This window comes from Symphalangus syndactylus, chromosome 19 (genome assembly GCF_028878055.3).
Source record: "Symphalangus syndactylus isolate Jambi chromosome 19, NHGRI_mSymSyn1-v2.1_pri, whole genome shotgun sequence".
Taxonomy (NCBI): Eukaryota; Metazoa; Chordata; class Mammalia; order Primates; family Hylobatidae; genus Symphalangus; species Symphalangus syndactylus.
Window position 1 is genome coordinate 13,864,458 of NC_072434.2, and position 26,104 is coordinate 13,890,561.

At 38.6% G+C, this 26,104-nt stretch overlaps 1 protein-coding gene and 1 long non-coding RNA gene across 2 annotated transcripts in view; both read left to right on the forward strand.

Annotated features, from left to right (window-relative positions):
- The window catches only part of LOC129458502 (uncharacterized), a 755,613-nt gene that overhangs the window by 130,044 nt on the left and 599,465 nt on the right, over positions 1-26,104 (forward strand). The window lies entirely within an intron of this gene.
- On the forward strand, positions 18,558-19,213 carry LOC129458530 (ATP synthase F(0) complex subunit C2, mitochondrial-like). The gene has a single exon (XM_055234445.2). It carries the CDS (start codon positions 18,729-18,731, stop codon positions 19,047-19,049), a length of 321 nt encoding a protein of 106 aa, XP_055090420.1. The 5' UTR covers positions 18,558-18,728; the 3' UTR covers positions 19,050-19,213.

Sequence of the window (26,104 nt, forward strand, 5' to 3'; positions counted from 1 at the left end):
GCTTATCCCTAGTGGAAGACTCAACAATGAGCAAACAAATATTTTATGGGTAAAACCAACAATATTTCTGATGAATTAACTACGGGGATGTTAGACAAAAAGAAGAGCCAAGGATGAATGCAGTGAACTTAGCTTGAGCTAAATCTACAAAACAGGAGACCATGGAGGAGAAGCAGGTTTGGTGGCAGGCAGACTGGGACTGGGTCAAGAACCCTGTTTTAGACCCTTAAGTGTGAGATGCCTGTGAGATGTCCTGGTGGAGATTTCACGGAGGAAGTTGGATGTATAAGTTAAGTTTATGGTGTAGACTGAAACTGAGAATGTGGGTTTGGGATAGTACTTATAGCTTTGGGGCTAGATGAGAATTTCAGGAGTATGTTGGTAGGGAAGATAAGCATTATAAAAACTAAACTCAGGGGCTCTCTAAATTCAAGAATCAGGCAGAGGAAACATATATTATAGGAGGCATGTACCATGTGCCGGGCATTAAGCTAAGGGCTGAAGATACGAAGAAGAGAAGGCATTAACTAAACTCATTGAGGACAGGGAATGTGTTTTATTCTCTTCAGATTCCCAGACCCTAGCACATTACTAGCCACATAAAACTTTAACAACAACAAAAACATTGAAAGGAGGGACTACAGAGTCTAGTGATAAACCAGAAATTATAATTAATCCAATTCTGTGCATATGAAATCCTATTAGAAAAAAATAAAGCTCATATTCCAGTGATAGAGGCAAAGAAGGCATTACAACACAGCATGAGTGTTTATCAAATATAATTTTGTCCAAAATGTTTTGGGAGTGTAAGGTAGGGACAGCTATGTCTGCCCTGGGTTATCGCCAGAGGAAGTGATGCTTCAGAGGAGAGAATTCTCACCAGGCACACAAAGCTGAGGGAGGGCATTTGTCAGATTATTGAAGTCCAACAATTTTGCTGCACAATTTGATGTCACTGGTTCCTGGGTGGAGTGAACTTCTCCACTATCAACTCTCTGTATTTTCCAACTTTGACTTTATAATTAATCCATTTTCCATGACAAATATGTTTGTCTCTTTAAGAAACTGATTTAAACAAATAAACATCTATTTAATGCCTACCTTACATATTATATTCCTATCTGCCTTCAAGAAGCTTTCAAGTAATAGAGTGAGAAACAGATGTTAAACAAATAAACATCTATTTAATGCCTACCTTACATATTATATTCCTATCTGCCTTCAAGAAGCTTTCAAGTAATGGAGTGAGAAACAGATGTTAGCAGTCAACTACAAGGCAGGCCAAGATAACGTCCTAAACAGAAGTGCGAAGAGGTGTTGTAGGCATGCATCAGAAAGAAGAAATGCTTTTGGCCAAGGATCAAGGAAGGCTACAGAGAGGAAATAACAATGAGCTTATTCATGGGACTATATAAGATAAGGGAGTGGAGTATATTTCAGGTAAAGGAAACAGTATGAGCAGGCATAAATATAAGAAAATGTTCAGTGTGGGAGAAGCAGTGAAATGTGATGTCAATGATTGGGGGGATGTTCCAGGAGACTGGCTAAAATGTTGTTTGCAGAAAAATCAGGAAGGGCTTAGGATACCATGCTGAAGAATTTGGACTTTACTTTGTAGGCAATGGGGATGCTTTTCTGCAAAGGGAAGAGAACTTTTGGGCAACTCCTAAAATATCAGATCAATGGGAGACAACCCTGAGTAAGGTTGAAATGTTTCTCATGACTAAAAAGTAGAGTGAGAATATTATAGCCTACTTCTACTGGGAAGGGTTTGTATAAACCATAATCATATCTTTTAAAGTCCCATTGAGCCTTGCTTCTAGTCCATTAGTTTGGGAATGTTAGGCTGACATTTTTATTCATGTAACCCCATAGTACTCTCAGATATTCCTATATCCAAGAGAGATAAGTAAACCCTTAACCTGACCATAGAACTTCTGAATATATATGGTTAGTTGATGACACATTTCTCTCTCCAGTTACCCAAGGTCTGTGAAACAATCATAAAGGAACAAAAGAACAAAGTCATTGGGGGACTATAACAACAATGAACACATGTAAGTTACATGTTTGTTCACCTATGTTCCCTTAGAATCTGGCAGATTGTAGGTAAACAATTTTTGAATGATTACAAACTCAATTAAAAGAATCAGATAGACTCTTTTGCAAGATGAAGAGCTGTTGAAGGAGTGATAATAGAACATGGCAGATAGGAGTTGGTTACAACCTATGAACTCGAAGAGGAGGTATTATTGATACTGGGAAAGATTAAACTTTTTCTTTCTGTCTTGTTGCCTCCCTAGGGCTAGAGTGTGTAATCCTGTTGCTGTCGTTAATTCTGTTGCAGTTCACTCTTATCCAATTCTGTATACTTCTCAGATCCAGAAACAGGCATGTTATGTCCTTGTGCATCTGCTCTGCCCAGTTAGATGCTGTCATCCCTACCCAAGAAGAATGCATTAGATCTAGTAAAAGCTTCATGTTCAGTCTCAGTTGCAAAGAGTGGAGCATTTCAAAGTAGGGGTCATGAAGCCTGCTCCATGGGCTTTACTGATTGTCTGCAGGAAACCGCTCTCACCTTAACTTCTGTGACCTTGAATCAAAAGACATTTTTGCTGGTCACACAGAACAACGTTTTCTCTAATATTCCTCAAATTTCCCTACCAAATCTTAAAAGTATGATTCTCCTCTGAGAGTTAAAATAGCAAAACCTGTATATGATGCATGTGATTCTTCATTTTTTAGAAGAAACCAGGAAGACATTTTGTAAATGGCAGCTCAGTGATATGGGGCTAGTAATGGAAGGGAGGCTTTGGAAGGGCTGGCCTTGAATGTGATTAACTTAACAGTAAAACCTGATGAAATCAATCAGTTCCTTTCTGAAGAGACCACAGCATGGTGCTGAAGAGCATGATCTCAGGAATACAGATCTGGATTTAAATCCCTGCCTCGGGTGACTTTGTGAACCACGTATCCTCTATGGAAATCAGTTTCTTCATCATTGAAATGGAGATAACTGGTATGTCATTAGAGTTGTGTGCTGATTAATGAGGTAATGTCTGCAGTGGTTAGTATAGTATGTGGCACATTTAACAAGTAGGTCTTCATGAAGCTGAAAAAAGGACAAAATTTGTCATTGTTCATCTCACGCACCCAGAGGACACAGAGTCTGAGTGGGAAGGAAATGAGCGTTCAGGTCCCTGGGGAGTTGAACTCATGTGAGACAGGTGTAGTACATCAGGATTTCCTGCGGCCTCTAGGAGCCACCCTTCAAGGCCACCCACTTCCCACTATGCTCATCAAAGCAACGCTGTGGTGAGGAATTTTGCTTCCAAGTTTTCTGCTGCCTGGGAGAGCTCTAAGTATTGTATTCCAGTATTCTGTTCACTTAGCAAACAGTATTCCCATTCCAAATACATGAATTGCAGTTTGATCTACATTTTAGATTCTCATTTGTTTCATTTACATGAGTCACTATCTAATCTTGATCTTGACTAGGATGAACTCAATAAGTGATAGCTGCTGTGTGGAGTCATAAGTTTTTCCACACTGCCTCCATTTCATGCCTCTCCTTTCCCTTTCCAGGGGTGATCTCCTGTGTCCAAATGACACTGGTTTCTCTCTGTAGATTCTCCCACCACCATTGACCTTGCTCCACTCTGTGGCTACTCGGACCCTCTCTGGTGCCTGAGACCCTGCTCCATACCATGCCTACCATCAATTCCGGGGAAGCAGCTGTTTTCAGGGCTTCACTGGCTACGCAGGAAATAGTGGTTCAGAGACACACTGAGCCCAGATATGTCTGCTGTCTGATTTTACCAGAGTACACACATATTTGGCTGATGCTTCCATATCTTCTTGCCTCAAAGGGCTAATTTCTTCTGGAGCTGAGGTAGTTTTCCTCATTCAGGGGAGGAGATGTAATTCCTGCCTCTGCCCCTTTAAAGGGTCTCTCTCTGAGACTCAGATCCTGCTCCTTAGCTCTAGCAAATTTTCCCCCAAATTTCCATTTTATTTTCTTATGTGAATAAATATGATTCTGTCAGAGGGTCTGATCTTAACTGTAGGAAACAAGAAATCCCACAGCTTGTTGGGATCCCTCAGGGTGTTGGCTATTATCCCCTGTCTCTAGCCAGTTCATTCTTTTAGACCTATTACAACTAATTGTGACTACTAGAATTTTCTTTTTTAATACGTTCATCTCAAAGGAAGTCAGCTTCTTCCATTATCATTCCCCACCTCTCACCTCACCCAGTCTTCTGTTACAAGAACCCAAAATTTTTATTCTTACTGAGTTACTGTCTGGCTAGTCATCGGGGTAGGTAAATATTTGATTTACTTCTGGATTCTTCCAGTTTTCTGCTGCTTTTGAGGTATTACATGCAATAAGATTTATTTATTTTAGGGACAAATTTTGGTGAAGTTTTGTAATCATATACAATTGTATAAACCACCACTACAATCAAGACAAGACAAGTTTTCACTCTAAACAATTTCTTGTCTTCACTGCTCTTTAGAGATGACTAAATCCTTGAAGCACCATTTACCTCAGACTTAAAGATTCTTTATAGTGAAACACTTTAGGGGAAATTTTATTTAAAAGCTTTAATCTGGGTGATATGTTCAAAGTTTTGACTTTGGGGGACTTCCAGGTCTGATGTTCCAGTTGTATCTGAGATTTTTCTCTCAGCTAAAGGCCACATTTGCCATCTACATCTGCTATTGATGTAGAATATGTTCACAGATGGCAGGTATCTTGGGCAAAGACTAATACACTGGCCTCATACCCTCTCCATACTTGCCACCTGCCATTTTAACAATTCTTGGTCAGTCTTACAACCCATCCAGCAGTGGCCAGCCTTTCCTCAGCTAATGAACTGAATGAAGTGTCACAATCAGATCTTAGCAGCTTTAGAAAACTGTGTTGTCCAAAAGGCGTTGCATTCTTTTCTGTTCTTTATAGAATCTCTTCCATTCCATTGAGCATTCCAGGTCTTCATCTAGTAAACAGAAGCGCTCTTTGTTTTTTCCATGCTTCTTTTATTGCACATCATTATCTGTCCACTATGATCACGTGTGACCTTAGTAATTATGGCTCATGGAATCTCCATTTCTATCCATCCATCCATCCATCTATCCATCTACCCATCCACCCATCCACTCTTTAGTCAACAAGCATCCAATATGTAGGAATATGTGATTTACATATGCCAGGCATGAGATAGCATTGAACTTTACAATATTATCTAATTGGATTCTTACGAAAACACTGATTTTACATTTGGAAAAACTAGATGGCTTACCTAAGGAAACTGATGACAATAAATGATAGTGCCCTAACTCAAAAATCTGATTCTGTCTGATTGCCAAGAGTATTCTTTGTCCTGAGTTCTGAGTTGGTTGGGTTGTGTTGTTGTGTTGTGTGTGTGTGTGTGTGTGTGTGTGTTACCTCAGTGGAGAGACTGAGTAGGGATTTGGCTCTGTGAGTCTGAAGTTCATTTGAAAGGTCTGGAACAAAGATAGAAATTCAAGAATTATTGACACATGGATGGTTTTGGAAGCCATGCACATAAATGGGATTGCCAGTTGAGAGTGGAGAGACAAGATCAGAAGAGGTGATCCAACTAGAATCACAGCCCAGATTCTGGTTGAAACATTCTTCACTACCTTAATCTCCACGTTTGCTTGTCTCTGTCAGCTGTTCTTCATGTTACTACAGAAAAGCATATTCACAGCATTGTCTCTTGGTATCCTTCTGTTGCTCTGAGAGACACATGTTAAAAGTGGAAACTGCTTCCACTCACTAAAGTAAAGGAAGAAGATGCTTCTTGAGTACCCATCCTCTATATACCCTGGACATGCCTAGGTCTCAAGTCTGACTTACAAACCCCATAGCTATCCACTCAGTCACTGGGAGTCTGTTGTATGCATTGTCCTTCTCCCAATAACCTATCTCCATTGTGCAAGGAAACTTTTCCTAACCTAAGAAAGCCTTCTTCTCCTCCCTGACTTAACCTAGACAAAATTGGAATTTATCATGGAGTTCAGCTATTATGGGAAGCTCTACACCAAAATGTATGCGTGAATGAAATGCATTCATAAGTCTAGTTTACAACTGCAACATCAGACCTGGAAGTCTCCCAAAGATTTTTAGATTCTAGTTTTATTTATAATCTAGCCAGAAACTTGCTTATCTGTTCTTTCTTACAAAATCCATCCCCAAACCCATGCTTGGTCTTTCTCAACACTGTTTCCTAAGCCCACCACAATTCTATTTCAGGAATTTTGGGATTATTCTATGACCCTCTGGTGGGAGGCCTAGATTTATTCTTTTTTGATTTGGGGTTAATGAGAAGTTTCTAGTTAAAGACCATTTTCACTTTTGTGGATCACACCTCATAGTCCTGTGGCCCACTAAGTAGGCTGTTCATCCCAGCCACACAAACCACATATATCACATATATCAGAGATGGCTGAATGTTTTTCTACCATAATGAGGACCAAGGCCGGGTAGATGCCCAGTCCTAGGGACTATACTGTATACATAATGTTCATCCCAGGAGAGAACTCGGTAAAACAGAGAAGAAGACATAGGTTTGTATGTCTTTAGAAAGTCTTGGGTTAGGCCGGGCACAGTGTCTCACGCCTGTAATCTCAGCACTTTGGGAGGCCGAAGTGGGTGGATCACGAGGTCAGGAGTTCAAGACCAGCCTGGCCAAGATGGTGAAACCCCGTATCTACTAAAAAGAAAAAAATTAGCTGGGGCTGAAGCAGAGAATTGCTTGAACCCAGGAGATGGAAGTTGCAGTGAGCTGAGATCGGGCCACTGCGCTCCAGCCTGGCGACAGTGAGACTCTATCAAAAAAAAGAAAGAAAGAAAGAAAGAAAGAAAGAAAGAAAGCCAGCCTTGGGTTAGATATTTAGGAGAACTTTTTTTGGCCCTGGGGATGAGTGAAACTTTTTAACATGAGAGGACTGCAGCAGTCCTTCTTGTTATTTTTATTTTTAAAAGAAAACAAATCACTCCCCAAAGATAGTTTAAATGCCATCCTGCCTGGAGGAAGGGCAATGGGCTAAATAACTTCTCAAGGTCTTTCTTAACCCAAGGACTTTTATAGCCAGTCATTCAGAAAATGTGTTCCCTGAGTAAAAATCAGCCTAACTGCACTTTTCCAAGTGAAAATTCAAATACCCTGTTTCTGATAGTTGTCCAAGTTTCAATGATATATTGCTATCCTGCATTATGAACCACAACACCTTTTCTCAGATGTCAAAATCTTCTCTTACCAATACAAGCAAATATCTATTTCCCTCAGACATCTGGCTGATTCCCAGGCAAATCTGAGTGAGTCGACAGCTCAGTACTAATTATCTGCCTGGTTTGTGCTGTCTCGTGAGCACCTGGGAGACATAACTGAGACTTTGTTCATCCTGGCTCAGGAGGGAACAATAGGTATTGGTGATTTAAGGGCTCTATATTTGGGATTGAGAGAACTGAATTTTTGGGTTGGCTCAGCCCCCAACTAACTGTGGCACAAATTTCTGTGCCTCTTTGGACCTCAAGGCATAGAGGTTAGGAATGCAGATGCTGGACCAACATGGGTCTACAACTTATTAACTGAATGACAAGCTACTTAAGCCCTTTAAACTCTGTTTACAGTTTAGCCTTCTGTAAAATTCTGATAATAACACCTACTCTAAGAAGAAGCATGGTGAAGATTGAATGGGAGAATTTATGTTATCTTGTGTATTTGATCACTTGGTACAATAGTAGGTGCTCACTACCTGTTAGATGTTGTCATTTGCTTAGATTTTATTTGTAGAATTGAGGTTGGCTAACGATAAAAGATTCCTTTCCACTATGAGAGTCAGTGAGTCAAACACTATTTTTTCTGTAGTGATATCTACTTCCTCTCTTTCCTTGGTCTCCATTTTCATGGGGTCCCCACAATTTCCTACAACCACAAAGCCAATTTGTATGCTGCCTGCTATGCCAAATTTCCTCTTTCCCACAGCACGGGGCTCCTCCCTTGCTACTCACTCCTCCACATGGTGGTCCTGTGTTTGATGAAGGATCCTGTCAGGTCTACAAGTGAACATCCTCCTCCTCCCTGGCCATTAATTCTGTCAAGCACTGAGCAATGTTGTTGCCAAGGCTTCCTCTCCTGTGAGCAATCTGCGAGACTGCCTGACATTTATAATTTCCGGAGCTGTTCTTCCCCCGAAACAAAGTCATCTCCCAACTTTTACATTATAGATCATCCTGGAGCTTTATTTTCACCATCACTGAGCTGGAAAGGGGATGAAGATATCCCATATTTTTCTCCTCCTCAAAACCAGGCATCTTGAATAAAAACCCTTTTGATTCTCATCTTTTTCATTTGCTCTCCTAATGCTCAAATGAAAACGAGACTTTGCCTTTTGATTTTCACTCCTTTGTCAATTTTCCAGTGGCTGCCAACCCAAGAGCAGCATGGACAGGCTTCAGCAGCATCTCATGGGTGAGAATGTGAGGTTGGCAGCTCCATCACCAGGCACCAGGGGCTGCCTGGGTGTTCTATCAGTGCCAGTTTTGCTAATGCCCCAGGACTAGTTTGACTGAATAGCTTTTAGAATAGTAAGGTCTGTGTGACAGCCTGGGAACAAAACTATTCTTAATAGCATGTGTGTGGGGGGTGAGGGACATACATGTGGAAGGCAAGAAGTTCAGAAGCTTGGTTTGAATTTCTAACTCATCTCGGGCTTCCCTGGGCTTTCAGGATAATTTAGCCCTCCAATCACTGTAAGAATGTAAATGTCCTAATTTATGGAACGGTGCTGATAATTTATTGTGTTGACCTTATCAAGGGCATTTGCCATTTGAATGAAGACCACATGAAAAGTGTGTTTAACCTCCAATGTTCTGCTCTAATAATGGAATTTCAGGCAGCCTCTTAGCTGATTGAGGGAAATGTATTTGCTCTGGAGTGTCTCCCTGGTATTTCTCAAATCTCAAATCACACATGTAAGGTAGCCATGTAAGTCTAAGTATATTCCAGGCTGATTTTACATACACACACATGCCTTGGATGGGGTTCTCTTCCTTGCCTGCTGCTGCTTGATGTGTCTGGACTGACACCTCAGTGACCCAGACTGACAAGAGCTTGTTGTTCTATTACTGAATTGTTATTAAGTTTTGTTTTTCCATCTCTTTGAATTTTCGAGATATTGGTTTTTATTCTACTCTGCTCTTCACTGAAGGGAAGGAGAAATTTATTTGGCAGGTGAAGTTCATAGTTTTAAAATTAAACTGACTTTATCCTTTTGTCTTTCTCATTCTGAACCCTCTATTTCCATATATTTCCAATATCTCTATATCTTACTTTACTTTATCTCTTTCATTTCCCCTCTCCTTTCTTCCCTTTCTCTCCTCTTTTTCTCTCTGTCACACACACACGTGTGTGCACACACACAGATACTTCCTTAGTTGTATCACTCTGGTTTTCATACACATAATTCCTTTTTCCCTGCTTTATAAGCTCTGATTCTCAAGTGATGTCATTAGGTGAGCTATTTGATGACCATTACTCAGTGGAGGCTAGAAAGGGCATTCCTGGATCCTGATATTCTTCCGGTTTCCTTTCCTTTGCTTAGACATACAAGGTCCTTTGTGGTTGGCAGTTTCAGTTAAGGGTTTATTGACTCCTACCTTGAGACATACTCTGATGAGAGTAATACTTGTATGCTTGACATAGAAAACTCTGGCTAACCTTATTAAATTACCTAGCTTGGCAATGCTAAAAGGTAGAAGTGTCACAGATTTTGTGGGGCCTGAAGGTAATACAAGACAAATAATATAAAATTACAAATAAAAATTATATTTAGAGCCTTAAAAGGGAGCCATGCAGGTGAAAGGCCCTGAAGATTTAGGTTCACTAATTTAATGATAAATTTAATTCTTTTAGAGTAGGGTCCTCATTGCAAGACCCTGAAATGTTTTGCCTTTCCTAAAGCATTGTTTGTTTTGTCGTAGTTTTTAAAGATGCCCTCAATCTTCTCTGTCACATATTCATTTACACTTAAAACTAAGATACAACTGCCATTTGGCTTCTGAGCCTGTTGTTCAAGCCACCCTCTAGTTGCCACCTGTAACTTCCTATCAAATTTGTTCCTGATGTGTTATTTTGGTTCCAGCCTCTGGCCCCTCGGGTCTTGACCTTCCCTTCTATTTATCCCGAAGTCCTGTCATTTCCAATTCTTCCCTTTCTAGACTGATTAAACCTCCCTATATTTCCTGTAGATCCAGGGAGAGATTCCCTGTTGTATTCTCAGCCTCAAGGAACCCAAATTCCCTCGAAATTCCATTACCTGGGGGCAGTTTTTAGGAAACGACAAAAATATCTTTTAGAATAGTAAAGTCTGTGAGGCAGGTTGGACCCAGTTGTCTGGTTAGAAATTGGAGAAAAGGCTTTGGACAGTTACACAGATTTATTTCCGTCCATAGTGAGTCCAGGTCAATCCCTCAACTGGGCTTTGTCTGTCTCTTCGGTCATGCATCAGCTCCTTCCATCCTAATAGAGAACAATAACCAAACTTTGCAATCTTACATCACACAAGGGAAAAGCATCTCCTGTTATACTATAGCAATATCAGCTTTATACCCAGGGGGGTCTGGAAGCACAGATGCAGGGAACTCAGCCCATCCTAAGGATACACGATGGTTTCTGTGAGGAAGTTACAGAAGACCATGAAGGTCAAGTCAACCAATTTGAACTTTATCTTCAGGAAAATGGAATTCACTGAAAGACGTGAAGCTCCACTGAAGGGTTTTCCTTCCAAACATCTCCTGCTAACAGTTTACAGAATATGGCTTGGAGGAAACCCTACTGGAGCCAGGGAAGATAGTTGGTCAGCCACTATAATCCATCTGAGAGACCAGGACAGGGCTGGCAGGGAGAGAGCAGGGGCAAAGGAGACAGAGAAGAGGTGAAAGCTTCAAAAAATACTTAAAAAAAAAGTGACTAGAACTGAGTAAGTTGGAGCTTGAATTTAAATTTCAGTAATTGGCAGGACTGTACAAGGACCAAATCTTTTCTGACTGTCTCATGTCTACTTCATTCCTTTCCTATCTAGGATAGATATAGAAGATGATGTGTTTCATCTTTTGTAAGGTGAGCTGTGTTCATTTGATAAGTTGTATTACCCAATATAGCCCATGGTAGGTCGGGGTGAGTGAAGGAATCTCCCTTTAGCGGGATCTCAAATCTTAATTAGCTACAGACTTGGGTCCAGCTGCCATCGCTAGTGGGGGATCCGCAGCTGTCTTCTGTGCCCTGTTGTTGTGTCTGTGCTTGCTATCTCTCTCAGGCTACTGACTGTAGAGGGTGGCCTTGTCTTTCCCTGGTGTTTATGATGGGTGAGACAGGGCTTTTGTGGCTGTGAAGCACTGTAATTCACAGAGCTCAGAGCTTCCACTGGGTGAAGCTCAGATATATAAAGCATGGCCTGCAAACCAAGGCCTCCCGGATTCTAATCAGACAGGGCTGATTCCTCTCCTTCCAGTGGCTTTTATGACCCATGCTTGCCTGAGATGACGAAGTTCTTCGTTGTCCAGCAAAAAGTAAAAATCCGTAAGAGTCAATTCAATTTCACAGGTCATAAAGTTATATGTTCACTTCTTGCACTTCTTCTACTTGTTTATTATGGCGGAAAACTTCTGAGTTCACCATCTATATTTTGTCAGTGGATAAAAATTGTTTTATTCTATATGTTTCTCCTGCATCCTGCCACCCTCTGTCCTCACCCTGGCCTTGCTTGTATTTCATTCTATTCCTTACCTAAGAGATCCTTAAATCAAAACTCACCACTTCCTGGCAGATAATACCAATCTGCCTGTTGCTGAGAAATGGAAATACATTCCCTCTAGGTGACAGAATTTTTGGTGGCATGAAGGCCAGAGGAGGTGAGCAAAAGAAGGGGCAGAGACTCCCTTTTCTGAGCAGCAGACTCCCTTTTTAGAGTAACTGTATAGTTTTTCTTTTCCCCTTGGCCCCCAAAGGTTTACATACACAGATACAGTTTTCTCATCCTGAGTGTGGTAGAAATTTAGTTCCTCTGTTTATTTGTTCCCTTATTTCCATTAAACCTGGTATGGAGGCATGTTTCACAGTGTTAGCCTCACACAAAACAAAACAGCATGGTATTGGTTAAAAAAAAATAGACACACAGACCAATGGAACAAATCAGAGAACCCAGAAACAAAGCTGTATATCTACAACCAACCAGTCTTTGACAAAGTCAACAAAAATAAGCTATGGGCAAAGGACAACCTATTTAATAAATGATGCTGGAAAAACTAGCTAGCCATATGCAGAAGAATGAAACTGGACTTCTACCTCTCACCATGTAAAAAATTAGCTCAAGATTACATTTGTAATGTAATCTTTAAATGTAAGTTTTACATTTAAAGATGTAAATGTAAGACTTCAATCTGTAAAAAATATTAGAACAAAACCTAGGAAATACTCTTCTGGCCTAGGCAAAAATTTATAACTAAGACCTCAAAAGCAAATGCAACAAAAACAAAAATGTACAACTGGGACCTAATTAAAGTAAAGGACTTCTGCAGGGCAAAATAAATTATCAATAGAGTAAATGGACAACCTACAGAATGGAAGACAATATTTGCAAACTATGCATTCCACAAAGGAATAATATTCAGAATCTATAAGGAACTTAAATCAACAAGAAAAAAAATCAAATAACTCCATTAAAAAGTGGGCAAAGGACACTAACAGATAATTCTCAAAAGAAGACATACAAATGGCCAAGAAGCATATGAAAAAATGCTCAATATCACTAATCATCAGAGAAATGCAAATTAAAACCACAATGAGTTAGCATCTCACACCAGTCAAAATGGCTCTTATTAAAAAGTAAAAAATAACAGATGTTGTCAAGAGTGGGGAGAAAGGGAATGCTTATACACTGTTGGTGGGAACGTAATTTAGTTCAGCCCCTGTGAAAAGCAGTTTAGAAATTCCTCAAAGAACTAAACAAAAAACTACCATTCCACCCAGCAATCCTATTATTGGATATCTACCCAAAGGAAAAGAAATCATTTGTACCAAAAAGGCACCTGCACTCATATGTTTATCACAGCACGATTCACAAAGGCAAGGACATAGAATCAACCTAGGTGCCCATCAATGGTGGATTGGATAAAGCAAATGTGGTACATATACAGCATGGAATACTATGCAACCATAAAAAACAATGAAATCATGTCCTTTGCAGCAACATGGATGGAGCTGGGGGCCATTATCCTAAGTGAATTAATGCAGAAACAAAAAATCAAATACCACATATTCTCACTTGTAAGTAGGAGCTAAACAATGGGTACATACAGACATAAAGATGTAAACAATAGATTCTTCTGGGGACTCCAAAAGGGAGGAGGATGAGAGGAGGGAAAAACAATTGAAACATAACTTATTTGGTATTATGTTCACTCTTTCGGTGACGGGATCAATAGAAGCCCAAATCCTAGCATTATATACTATATCCATGTAACAATACTGCACATGTAGTTTCTGAATCTAAAGTAAAAAGAATGTTTCCTCTAGAGTTATAAGACTCTTCAATGGTTTCTGTCTTAGAAGTCTAAATGCTGATACCAATAGTTGAACGACAGTACAAGAAATGGTTATTATAGGTCATTATCTCTTATGGACATGGATGCAAAATTTCTAAACAAAATATTAGCAAATAACATCCTGTAATGGATTAAAAAGATGATATGTGATGACCAGATCTTGTGTTAGATCTCTTTAATACAAGATTAATTTAACCTTGGACCATCAAAGCTGGGCGTGGTGGCTCACGCCTGTAATCTCAGCACTTTGGGAGGCCGAGGTGGGTGGATCACAAGGTCAGGAGTTCGAGACCAGCCTGAGCAACATGGTGAAACCCCGTCTCTACTAAAAATACAAAAAATTAGCTGGGCGTGGGGGCAGGCGCCTGTAATCCCAGCTACTCAGGGGGCTGAGGAAGGAGAATCGCTTCAACCTGGGAGGTGGAGGTTGCAGTGAGCCAAGACCGTGCCACTGCACTCCAGCCTGGGCAACAGAGCGAAACTCTGTCTCAAAAAAGAAAATTAGACCATCAATTACTATAATTCAATGCATTAATACATTAAGAAAAAAATCAAAATCATATAGTTATTCGAATAGATGTAGATGAGTGTTTTATGAATTCTACACATTTATATGATTTTCAAAAAACTAGAAAATTAGAAAAAGAATAATTTATTTAACAGTTAAGTGAAAGCCACAAGAAACCTCAAATTAACTGTTAATTAATGGCAAAAAAAATTGACATGTCAAGAGTGTTTATTCTTACCACTTGTATTGAACATTGCACTGAAAGTCCTAGCTAGTACCAAAAGGCAAGAAAACATAATAAAAAGTAGAAGAATTTGAAAAGAGGAAACAAAAGTGTGATTTTTCACAATTATATTATTGTATATGTAAAAAACCTGCAATGATCTAATGTGTTTGAATAAAGAAGAGAGTTAAGCAAGGATGTTGGATATAAAATCAACATACAAACATTAATTGCATTTCTATACCCAGCAAAAAACACTAAGAAAATGTAATTTAATAAAATACATCAATTGTTCTGGCTTCTAGTAACAGTAGAATAACTTGGCTGCATTAGTCTTTCATTAGATAACAATTACAAATATGGGAAAATATTCTTAGAATTATCTAAGTTTCTAGAGAAACAAGAGTATTACCAAATACAGGAAGAAACTAATGAGGAATCAATGGTGTAAAAATTAACTGTGAAGGATATATTTTAGTTTGTGGCACTCTCCAATGCAACAAATCCTAATGTGCAGAAAGCCACAGTCGTATTGGCTTAATGTGTTAAGGAACAGAAATTGAGACTGGTAAAAAAGGTAGAAAATTAGGTGAGAAATCCTAGAAGATAGAGATCCACAGAGGAATGAACCCTAAAATCTGCACATAAAATCCACCCAACTCTTTGGCCGACCATTAACTCTCTTTGCATAGGGAAAATCCCAGAAGGAAGTGTGACAAATAAGAAAAAAGAAAACAACACACAGACATTGCAGGAGAGAAAAAATTTGGAGTTTCAAGTCCAGCATATTTAACAAAAATAATTCTTCAGGGAAAAATAACAAAATTCAGACTCTATACATAATTTTTTATAATGTCCAGTATCAATCAATTATCAATACACATGTGCAAGAAATAGAAAAATGTGACCAATAACAACGATTAAAATAACTCAAAAGACCCCAACTCCAAGATCATGCAGATGTTGCAATTAGAAGACAGAGACTTTAAAGCAGATATTATGAATATGTTTCAGAACTTAGAGGAAGATATATTCATAATGAGCAGATGGGGAATATAATTAGAGAAATAAAACCTATAAAAGAGAGCAAAATGAAAATTTTAGAGCTGAAAAATACTATAACTAAAATGAAAAAGTCACTAAATGGGTTTAATAGCAGATTGAAGGTGGTAGAGGAAAGTCAATAAACATAAAACTGGAATGTTAGAAATTACACGAGCTGAGAAATGGAGAGGAAAATATTGAATAAAAAGAAACAAAGTTTTAGAAACCCATGTAACAATATTAAGCAGTCTAATATATGTGTAATTGGAGACCCAAAAGAAGAGACAATGAATGGGGCAGAAAAAAATGTTTGAAGACATATTGGTTGAAAACTACCAGAACAAAATAGATAATTCAAAATAAACCCACAATGATACAGTCAACTGATTTTTCAAAAAGACACTGAAGTAATTCAATAGAAAAAAGTTTTTCGGCCCTGCACAGTGGCTCATACCTATAATCCCAGCACTTTAGGAGGTCAAGGCAGGTGGATCACTTGAGGTCAGGAGTTCGAGACCAGCCTGGCCAACATGGTGAAACCCCATTTCTACTACAAATACAAAAATTACCTGGGCATGGTGGCATGTGCCTCCACATGCCTGTAATCCCAGCTACTCAGGAGGCTGAGGCGGAAGAATTGATTGAACCCAGGAGGCGGAGGTTGCAGTGAGCCGAGATCATACCACTGCACTCCAGTCTGGGTGACAAAGCGAGACTCCACCTTAACCAAAAAAAAAAAAAAAAAGTATTTTCAACTATTGTGCTCAGTCAACTGAATATCTCCGTGGGGAAAAAAATGAACTCCGAACCCTTACCTCACCATACAAAACAAATAACAAATAGATGTAAATTTAAAAGCTAAAATGTAAAGATTTTTGAAAAAAATAGGAAGATATTTTCTGAATTTAAACAATTTCTAGCCAGGCACGGTGGCTCACGCTTGTAATCCCAGCACTTTGGGAGGCTGAGGCAGATGGATCATGAGGTCAGGAGTTTGAGACCAGCCTGGCCAACACAGTGAATCCCCATCTCTATTAAAAATTTCAAAAATCAGCTAGGCGTGGTTGTGCATGCCTGTAATCCCAGCTACTCAGGAGGCTGAGGCAGGAGAATCGCTTGAACCCTGGAGGTGGAGGTTGCAGTGAGCTGAGATCGCACCACTGCACTCCAGCCTGGGCAACAGAGCTACACTTCATCTCAAAAAAAAAAAAAAAAAATTCTTAAATATTGAAAACAACGATTACAAAAGGAAGTAACTAATAAATCAGATATCAAAATTAAAAACATTTGCTCATCGAATTAACTGTTACATAAATAAAAAGGAAAGAGACAGACTGGGGAGATGTATTATCTCATGCATAGAAAAACCACCCAGTGAAACCAGATTAAAATTAAGAAGTTTGATTTTTCAAAGGGAAATAAAAATTTGTTAAGGATACAACATACAGATTGAGTGAAAGTTCTGTTACACATATAATTGTCAAATAATTAGTATACAAAATCTGTTTAAAAAATGTATCAAGAACTACCCAAACATCCATAAAAATGAATAAACTACAAGAAGATAAAGATAAAGAACAAGAAATGAAGAAAACCATAAAACAAAACATTCAACCTCATTAGTGGGTAAATGCTAATTGAAACCATAAGGAAATAGTTCATATTCAATAGATTGGCAAAAACTTAAAAGTTTGACTACTTCAAGTTTGGCAAGGATGTGACTTCAATCAGAACTCTTATACACAGTATGTAAAAACAAAAATTGGTGCCAATTTTTTTTAACTTAGAATTATCCAGTTTACTTAAGAATACATATAACTTTTGACCTAGCAATTCTATTCCGTGATATACACCTAGAGAAACTCTAGTCCATATCACAAGGAGACATACATAGGAATGTTAATCCTAGCACTCTTTGTGATAAAAAAAAAAAATACTAGAAACAATCCAAATGTCCATCAACAATAGAATAGATAATATATTGCTGAATAAATGGGATACTATATACCAGTAGAAATAAATGAACTATAGCAATATACAGCAACATAGATGAATCTCAGGAATATGAAACTGAACAAACAAACAAAAAAGCAATGCAAAGAAATACATAGTGTAATTCCACTTACATAAAGTTAAAAAACATGCAAGACTAAATAATATACTGTTTAGAAATAAGAATGTATGCCATAAAACAATAAAGAAAAACAGAAGATTGATAAACAGAAAAAACAGGTTCTAAGAGAATAGGGAAGTAGATGAGAGTGGTGATGGGCACACAGAGGAATTCCATGATGGGTAATGGGAATATTCTGTCTTTCAGACTGGCACATGAGTAGGTGGATGTACAAAAGTATACAGAAGTATATGTATATATTCATTTATATTCATTCAGTAGTGAATAAATATGAAAATACATCTCTCTCTCTGTAATGTTTATTGACCTCATGGTGTTCACCACAATTTTGGAAGTGGGAAATATGCCGTCTGAATCCCAGCTCATAGACCAGTTTATGCTTCACTCTTGTTCTCATCTTTGAGTCCTATCTCCTTTTCACAGCCTCCACTCTCCCTTAGCAACATAAAAACAAATCCTATGACCCGTATTTGGGCATGATCAGGAAAAATGATAGGAAAGTACTTACAAATTAACCTTTTCTCTCCATGCGTTTGTTTTGTGGCACGTTTATTTTTGAGGCTCTCATTAGTGGTTTAGTGGATCCTTTCTAGAAACTGGCCAGCCAGCACTTGACCACTCACATTAGGGTGAAGGCTTTCGACTTCTTGGCCCCAGGGTGTACTCCTTAGCACCATAAGGGTCTTCTTTAGCATACAGCCTCAATAGACAAGGTCTACATAGTAAATAGGGCAGTGAGAAAGAATAATTTATATTATTAGGAATGTCCTAAGGGAATGTAGGTTATCCTACAAAGGAAATGTAGGTTATCACTGAAGATCCCTGTTTCATAGATAAGGAAATACAGGGATTAGAAGATATAAAGGTGTTGTCCTGGAAAATGAGTGGGCGGGGAATGTATGTTAAGAGGTACTGACAGCAGATATCTGCTTCTTAAAGAGGGTCAGTATGTACCATCCAATTTTGTCTTCCTAATCATGCCCTCTCCCAGACCCCCCACTGTACGTTTAAACAGGAGAGTCCTCTCTGTCTTCTCTGCACTGGGAGCAGCTCTCCTGCCACAGCCCCTGACCCCCTAAAAATGTATGCCTGTTCCAAGTTCATCTCCACTCCCTCCTTGGTCAAGAGTACCTCACAGCTGCTGAGCCATCCACTATCTGCAGTGGTGTTGAAATGACCGGAGATAATGGCAGATGAGAGTCTCAGCAGCTTGGCAGTCTCACGTCCCCTTACCCCACTTGTCCCTAGCTGCAGCTTCCAAACCAGTGCCGTTTCAAGGGACAAAGACATGGCAGCCAAGTTCATTGGGGCTGGTGCTACCACAGTTGGAGTGGCTGGCTCTGGGGCTGGAATTGGGACTGTGTTTGGGAGCTTCATTATTGGTTATGCCAGGAACGCTTCTCTGAAGCAACAGCTCTTCTCCTATGCCATTCTGGGCTTTGTCCTCTGGGAGGCCTTGGGGCTCTTTTGCCTGATGGTGGCCTGTCTCATCCTTTTCGCCATGTGAAGGAGCTGTCTCCACCTCCCATAGTTCTTTCTTTCATGTCTGGTGGGCGCTGTGTGTTCCTTTTCCTATACCTCCCCAGGCAGCCTGGGGAACATGGTTGGCTCAGGGTTTGACGGAGAAAAGACAAATAAATACTGTATTAATAAGAAAAAAAAAAAAGGAAACAGGAGAATGAGACCAGCATGCACCCCTGCTTGGGTAGTCAACGATATACTGGTACAGATAGTGGTAAAAAGAAAACAGCAGTGGTGCCAGGGGAGTAGTAGAAAGTGGTAGAAATTATTACCAAGAGTGAGAAGGGGATTGTTCACTCACTAATTTTCTTTGGACTTGTAAATCTAGGAGTATGATATTCAAATGAAAAGGAACAGAACAAATATAGCCAAGGAAGAATTAAATCCCAAGAAAGGGATGGAGCATATCAGAGAGAACCTTGATGCCCAAAAGGGTCAAGGTCCCCAGATTCAGTCAGTCACTGGAGTTCTGAAAGGACTTGTGTTGCTGCTTACAAAGCTATTTTCCTGCATCAAGGACCAAAAATATCAACAGCCCATGCCCAATAAGTTGGAGAACTGCTTTACTAGAAGTTCACTCGAAAATATTAGGTGTTTTTAGTTGACTGCAAGCTGAAAACAAATCAGGTATAAGAAGAAGCACTGGAATGACTCATAATCTTACACTGTACTGATGTAAGACAAAGAAAGTTGAGTCCCACTCTGTTTATTTTTGGCATTTTAAGAGAAACATTAATAAGCTTTAGTGTGCTAAAGGAGAAAAAACAGATTGCTGGGAGTACTGCAGACAATGCCACAAGAGGAATAAAAGTGCTGGCTGTGTTTATAACCATGGAAAAAGATAAGCCTTAGCCACAAGGAAGGAGCCCCATAGCTGTCTTCCAGCGTTTCAAGCATTGCAAAGTACAAGAGTGATAAGACTTATTCTGCATAGCTTCAGAGGGCAGAACCAAGAACAATGCTTAGAAGTTAAAGGGGAGAAAATTCCATTCAACATAAGAAATCTGACAATCTTAGATTTACATAATGTTGTATAATCCACAAATACACTCATGTGCATCATCTCACTTTAGGAAGAACTCCCGAACAATTGATGATAGTGTGAGCTGCCGGGCATGTTTAAGCATAGACTAATGAATCCACTAGACTAGACGAACTTAAAGATTGTGTCCAACTCAGGCTGTGAATCAACCTAGAGGTGCTTCCAAGTCAGCTTCTAAACTGAGAGGAAACAGGGAACAAACACGATAACACCTGCATCAATTCATCCTTGTGTGTCTCCGTTTATACTTTTGAAAGAAGAAAAAAGTGAAAGGACAAGTTTGTCTTTACCACATGGGGAACTGGTTGAGTTAGACATCTCATCCTTTAAGATATTCAAGGGGATATTGGCTGCCTGTCTTCCTGGGGAATTCTGCACTGGGTAAGAAGATGGACCACGTGCCCTGAGGTTTCTTCTAACACCAAGATTATGGGGAAAGCTGTATTTTATACTTGGCTCTACTACTTTCTACACTGACTTTGAGAAAGACTTTTTCACTCTCTGGTCCTCAATTATCTTTCCTATTACAGGAGGGTATTGGACTCTGTGACCTTTAAGATTTTTAGAGAACTCACATTCTAAAATTATAAGATTTTATAAAGAATATGTGGAAGCTTCATTCTTCCACATTCTCTAAGAAAAATTGATCCTGAGTTCTGGTCCTAGTGAGATTATGGTGGCAGTGTAGTTTCTTAATCTTTTCAAAACTCCTCCAGAAAACCAAACAGAAAATTAGAAATAGTGTAAAAATATGCATAGATTATATATTTTTAAACACTAGGTGATAGGAAACAGCTCTAAACCCTAGAGTACTGCTGTGGTCAAAACCATATGTAGAAATGGCACCTAAAGGCAATCCGCTGTGGAGTGGTGGCAGCAATTGAGCAGGGTAGAAACACTGGGGTTCAGATGGTGCGAGGTGGTGGAAACAGGAAAAGAGGAGAGTGGTGGGCTCAATGCAAAACATTGACAAGCCCTATAAGCTATAGAACCCAAGATCACCCACGAAGAGTCACCCTTAAAAGAAGGCCTAATCTGGAATAAAAATCTGTGTGCACAAGCCTGAGAATAACTGTGAAACTGCTATTCTGATATGCTCAGAGTTGCAAGTGAAAGCAGGAGCCTGCACACAGCATCACAAGAGACCTGAGAGTGAGGCAGTAGAGCAAACCCTGGATGACCGCCAAAATATCCAATAATGTCCCTTTCCAGAGGGGAAAACCGCCAGAAGCAGACACGTTGAGCCAGGCAGTAACTCTGGACAGTTGAGATGGTAAGTGGTGTGGGGAGAAGGTTGTGGGCACAAAGGAATCAGATCCCGGGAAGTCATGCAACAAAAAAATAACTTGTCTAAAGGGAAGAGCTCTGGGAAACACAGGACTGAAGGCAGGAAACCTTCTTGGCCAGGCGTAGGCCTGAGAGATGGAGGGGATGATGTATTTTGAGTCCTTCTTAATAACAAGGAAAGATGAAGCTGAGAGAGTGACCCTAGTTCATCCTCTGGCCCCCACTGACCAAGAACTGTCCCTTAATAGTCTAGGAAAAGCCACTTCATTTAAACAGGGGACACACAGAAAAAAAATAGTCTAAATAATTCAAAGTTATTATTTAAAAAAAGGTAATAACGAAATAAATAACACCAGAAAAAGTGGACACAAAGCAGATGAAAACTGTAACACTCTGTTTTGGAAAAACACCCAAATCAAATTCTTTCTTTGCCCTCACACCACAGCAATGAACACAAAAGAAGACTTCTACGGCCAAATTCTTTTGGGGGGGGTTCCCCACTGACGAACAGTGGACACCAACTAATTCAATTCTAATTCACCTCAAATTCACCTCTCATTCAATTCCCACTCTAGCTACCTGAAGATAGCATCAGATCCCACAGGCTGAGGGCTCAGAGCCCAAGACTGCCCCCGCCAGCACACCCTTGTGGCAGACACTCCTTGCTGCAAATCTGAACTTCTGACCTACTGGCTTCAAGTTGGGGTTCCCACGACCCCCTCTGGGTTCGATTAATTTGCTGAAGCAGTTCAGGGAAACACTTAAGTTTACCAGTGTATTATAAAGTATATTACAAGTATATCACTAAAGATCCCTGTTTCATAGATAAGGAAATACCGGGTGTTTTTCCTGTTTCATAGAGAAGGAAATACAGATGAAGAGACCCATAAGGCAAAGCACGGGGGAAGGGGTGTGGAGCTTCCACGTCCTCCCCTGACACAGCACCCTCCAGGAACCTCCACGTGTCAGCTGTCGGGAAGCTCTCTCAGCCCTGTCCTTTTGGGTTTTTATGGTGGCTTCATAACATAAGCATGATGGACAGCTATGTAGACATGTGATTGGGCAAAAAGTGCATGATCTAAACTCAGAAGGCCTGTCTGCTCAGATTTTTTTTTTTTTTTTTTTTTTTTTGGCCTCTCTGTGCAGCATCCCTTCCTCTAGGGTGTGGGGCAGGACCCGCTCTGAATGAGAGTCTTTTAACCCATAATCAGGATAGAGTCCTGCCTTGGGCAGGTGAGAGGAGGACAGGAGGTTAAAGAGAGAGATTCTGTTTCTTGAGGCCTGTTTCAGAGACATGAAGCACCCAGATTATAAAAAAACTGTAACCAGAGTTACGGAGTCATGATCCAGGAATGGGGGATGAAAACCTATATACGTATGTTTATATATAAAGTATATAAAATCATAATATCACACATGCAGTAGCAAAGTGAGAGAAAATAAATTAAAAAATCAATAGACACTTTGAAAGAATAGTATAAACCAGAAATAGAAGAAATAGTTAAATAGCCAATGGCTATGAATTGAGAACTTACAGAACTCAGGAAAGTTATTTTAAAAAATACACTAATAAATAAAGACTAATAAGTAGCAATACATGGGAAAAAGATACTATGGAAAAATACAGTGAGAAAAATCAAAAGTAAAAAAGGAAAAATGAAGGAAATCAAACAGAAATAAAGGAAAAGATAAAAATGATTTGAGAGAAAATGAAAGATGAGAAAGCAAGTAAATATAAAGAAATAATGAAAAAAAGGAGCATCCAACAAAACAGTCCCTAAGGAAAGAAAATGAGTATTAAAATTATAAATCAGGAACAGTTTGCTGAAATAGACATTTTAAGATTTACATATTTATTTTAATTGGAGGAATCAACCCATAACAGTTATCACCAACGAAATCCTAATAAAATAACTGAACGTTAAAAGTTAGAAAAAACAAAAACAAAAACAAAAACCTCTTTGGGAATTCAGACAAAGAGACCAAGTCATTTTAAGAGATAGAAAATCAGATTTGAATTAGACCTCTCAGATCATGGCTGTAATCCCAGCGCTTTGGGAGGCTGAAGTGGGAGGACCACTTGAGCCCAGGAGTTCAAGGCTGTAGTGAGCTATGATTGTGCCACTCCTTCATCCTGGGTGACACAGTGAGACTCTGTCTCAAAAACAAACACACATAAAAATCAGAATTAACAACAGCAACAATTTCTGTTAAAAAAATAAGAGAAGGACTGGGTGTGGTGGCTCATGCCTGTAATCCCAGCATTTTGGGAGGCTGAGGCAGGTGGATCACGAGGTCAGGAGATCGAGACCATCCTGGCTAACATGGTGAAACCCCGTCTCTACTAAAAATACAAAAAAAAAATAGCTGGGTGTGGTGGTGGGCGCCTGTAGTCCCAGCTACTCGGGAGGCTGAGGCAGGAGAATGGCAGGAACCTGGGAGGTGGTCGAGCCACTGCACTCCATCCTGGGCAACAGAGCGAGACTCCATCTCAAAAAACAAAACAAAACAACAACAACAACAACAAGAGAAATATTTTAAATGATTTCATGAAAAGAAGATGAGAATCAAAGGTTGTATGAGTTAACAGGAAAAAGTCCAGCATTGTGAACTGCAAGATCTCATGGAATGTTACTCTCATGAGCTGTTCCTGAGAAATTTGCTGGAGAATGAGCTCCAGACAAGCAATAAGTAATTCTAGAAAATTCAGTACAAGTTTTCAGAGATAAGTGTGAATGTATTTAAATGTAGAATAACAACTTGAAATTGGAGATAAGAATTTAAAAAGGGTACTGTTGATGTGTGCTTTGACAGTGTCATATAGTACAAATTAACAAAAATAGGACAAGATAGGGGTGAGTAAATGGAAAGAAGAATAATCTTACAGATTGCCTGATATGTGCTAGGTGGGAGCAAGAGGATATTGCTTGAGGCTGACAGTGGAAGTAGTTGAAGCTTGAGCTGTCTTAAAATTTCTCATTAAGTTAATACTAGAGACAATGCGGATAGTGGGAAGAGAGAAGAAGGGAGAAAAAATGATTATTGGTTGAGATTTTATAGAAGAAATTAGAGTATTAAATAATGATAACCACTAGAATATAAAAAAAAACTTTCTAAATTTCAAAAGAAAAAATGATTATAAAGCAAATCACAAGTAAAGCACTTTGCATGCATATTGTATATGTCTGTGATCATAAAAAGTCATAGACATATGTAAATACGTAAATATTTATGGATACAATTGGCATTTTGTTAGGTCATAAACAACAGGCTATTAGCACTTGCACATGATTCAACAAAGAAATAACATATAAAACAATATGTCAGAACTGAGAAAAAATATTGATTATATCAATAAATGTAAATGGACTTTACTTACCTATAAAAGGAAAAAAAAGTTGATCTTAACAAAGCAAAATGTAACTCCATGGTGTTATATAAAACATACCAAGGAAAAAAAGTGAATCAGAAAGGCTGAGAGGAAAAATATAGATCAAGATATGTCAGTCAAGCAAAATAAAAAGAAGGCAGAGGACATGATCTGAATATCAGAAAAATATAGATTTCATGCCAACAAACAATGAAAGACATGAAGGCCATTTAATGAAACTAAAGAATACAATATACAGTAAAGATGTAATAGTCACTAATATCTTTACAACTTTTACAAACAGAAAATATAGAATATGAAAGACCGAATGGACAGACACAAGTAACAAAAGATTTTTATAACATTTTTTCAAGACAGTGAGATTAAAAAATATTAAGAATATAGAAGGCCTAAAAAAAGGTAGTTCAGATAGCTATATATTGAACTCTGAATCCCGATAGTAAAGAATATACTTTTTTTCCTAGTGCTTTTGGTTATTTGTAGACATTTACCATACATTAAAACTCAAAGAAGAACCTCAGTTAATTGTAGAAAATAGACATAATAATCCAGCTCTTTTCCCTCCAAAATTACAGTTAAACCAGAAATAATCAACAAGTTATCAAAGCTCTTTCTTAAAGACTCGAGCTAAATGGAAAATACAAAGTAAAATTGTAGAATTTCTAGAAATGTATGTAATAATGGAGATATTATATGTTTGAAAAAATCAAGAACTAGTGAAAAAGACTACTATAAACAATGATAGAATTTGGTAAAATTGAATACAAAATCACCTGATAGAAATTAATAACCTCATTAAATATGAACAATAACTAGTTGGAGGTTTTAATGGAGGAGATAAATCTATTTACAATAACAACAAAAAATACTTATGCATAAAATTAACCAAATGTGCAAAACTTATAGAAAGCATTTATAAATTTGTTAAAGATATAAAGTAGATATAAACAAACTGAAAGCTATGCCATCAAAAAAGATGAGAAGGAAGGATAGATATACTAAGTACAGCAAAATCTTGACACTTGGTGAATATGGGTGAACAGTATAGCAAAATTTATTATGTTATCCTTTTTGTGTTTTTGAATTTCGAACATTTTACAATAAACTAATTTAAAATAGTTAATCTCAGTATTACAAATAAAAGTATTTAGGTTCTAGCTCTGTGATATTAAAGCCCACCTAGATATTTAAATAAGTTAATTAAAATGGTATGATTAAATTTCTATGGTCAGACTTAGTTAAGGTAAATCTCTTTGAAATTTCTACTTATTAAAAAATTAATTGTACGTGAATATTTTGGACACTTTAAAGTGATAAATAT

What these genes read in the sequence shown, in the direction of transcription:
- LOC129458530 (XM_055234445.2), top strand. Translation starts at nt 18,729, where the DNA reads ATGGCAGATGAGAGTCTCAGCAGCTTGGCAGTCTCACGTCCCCTTACC.